The sequence below is a fragment of the Salvia hispanica genome, unplaced genomic scaffold (assembly GCF_023119035.1).
Source record: "Salvia hispanica cultivar TCC Black 2014 unplaced genomic scaffold, UniMelb_Shisp_WGS_1.0 HiC_scaffold_154, whole genome shotgun sequence".
In the NCBI taxonomy this organism is placed as follows: domain Eukaryota; kingdom Viridiplantae; phylum Streptophyta; class Magnoliopsida; order Lamiales; family Lamiaceae; genus Salvia; species Salvia hispanica.
In genome coordinates, this window is record NW_025951849.1 from 993 (window position 1) to 2,000 (window position 1,008).

A 1,008-nucleotide genomic window follows, 5' to 3' on the forward strand; every position below is an offset into this window, starting at 1 on the left:
AATCCTGATCGATCTTACAATTTTGAAAATCAGATAAAAAAACCATGATGTTTAGATTTATTCTCGAATATCCTGATAGTCCATGTGTAATATATTGTTCCTATTTTCAACCAAATAATGTCGTTTTCTTTATGAATAAACAACATTGTTTAATTAATCGGTGGTGACATTTACATATGATTTTTCAGCTGTCATATGATACAATTTCATAAAAAAATCACCATATAATACTCCATTGTGAATAAATCTAAACTTTATGGTTTTTCTATTTAATTTTCAAAATTGCAATAAATCAAAATGTGACAAAACTTCGTATTTTATTTTTTCCATCAATTTACAACTACATTAATTACCTGGTCCACTAATTAGATTAAAAAAATGATTTTCTTCTCAACCTCAACTTCCATATTTATTTCACAAGCATAACATTAATTACTTGGTTTATTAGGTTAAATTTTTTTCTTTGGTGCTATAAAGTTTCAGCCCTTTTACTTATGTATACGTGGATCCAAAATTGATGTGTTGTAAAATCAATATATTTAAACGAGTAGATATAAAATATGCCACAACAACAAGTACATAGAATTTAATAGCTAGGACATAGGAGCATTTACCCAATTATTTATAACCAATGACGCATGCAACTCAATTTGCATCCAACATGTCAATAGGTCAAGAATTCAAGAATATGCAACGGCAGCTCTCCTCCTCCGCCGCCGGAGCGGCCGAGTGCAAGAGCATGGTGGAGGAGAGCCCCGTGGTAGTGGTGGCACGACGAGGCTGCTGCATGAGCTTCGTTGTGAGGCGCCTGCTCCAGTCTGTCGGCGCCAATCCGGACGTGTGCGAGGTGGAGGAGAGGCACGTCGATGAGCTGGCTCGTCATTTGGGGGAGTCGGGTGGCGGGGTGCTGATGCAGTTGCCGGCCGTGTTCGTTGGGGGCCGGTGGTTTGGTGGGATCGAGCGGGTTATTGCCACGCTCATCAGGGAGGAGCTCAAGCCATTGCTCAA

At 39.0% G+C, this 1,008-nt stretch overlaps 1 protein-coding gene across 1 annotated transcript; it reads left to right on the plus strand.

The window, feature by feature from the left end:
* Positions 1-631: 631 nt before the first annotated feature.
* On the plus strand, positions 632-964 carry LOC125198501 (glutaredoxin-C9-like; the record flags this gene model as incomplete). The annotated part of the gene is made up of 1 exon (XM_048096827.1): positions 632-964. A coding segment is annotated over exon 1 (333 nt), but the record flags the coding sequence as incomplete, so codon positions are not given.
* Positions 965-1,008: the final 44 nt, after the last annotated feature.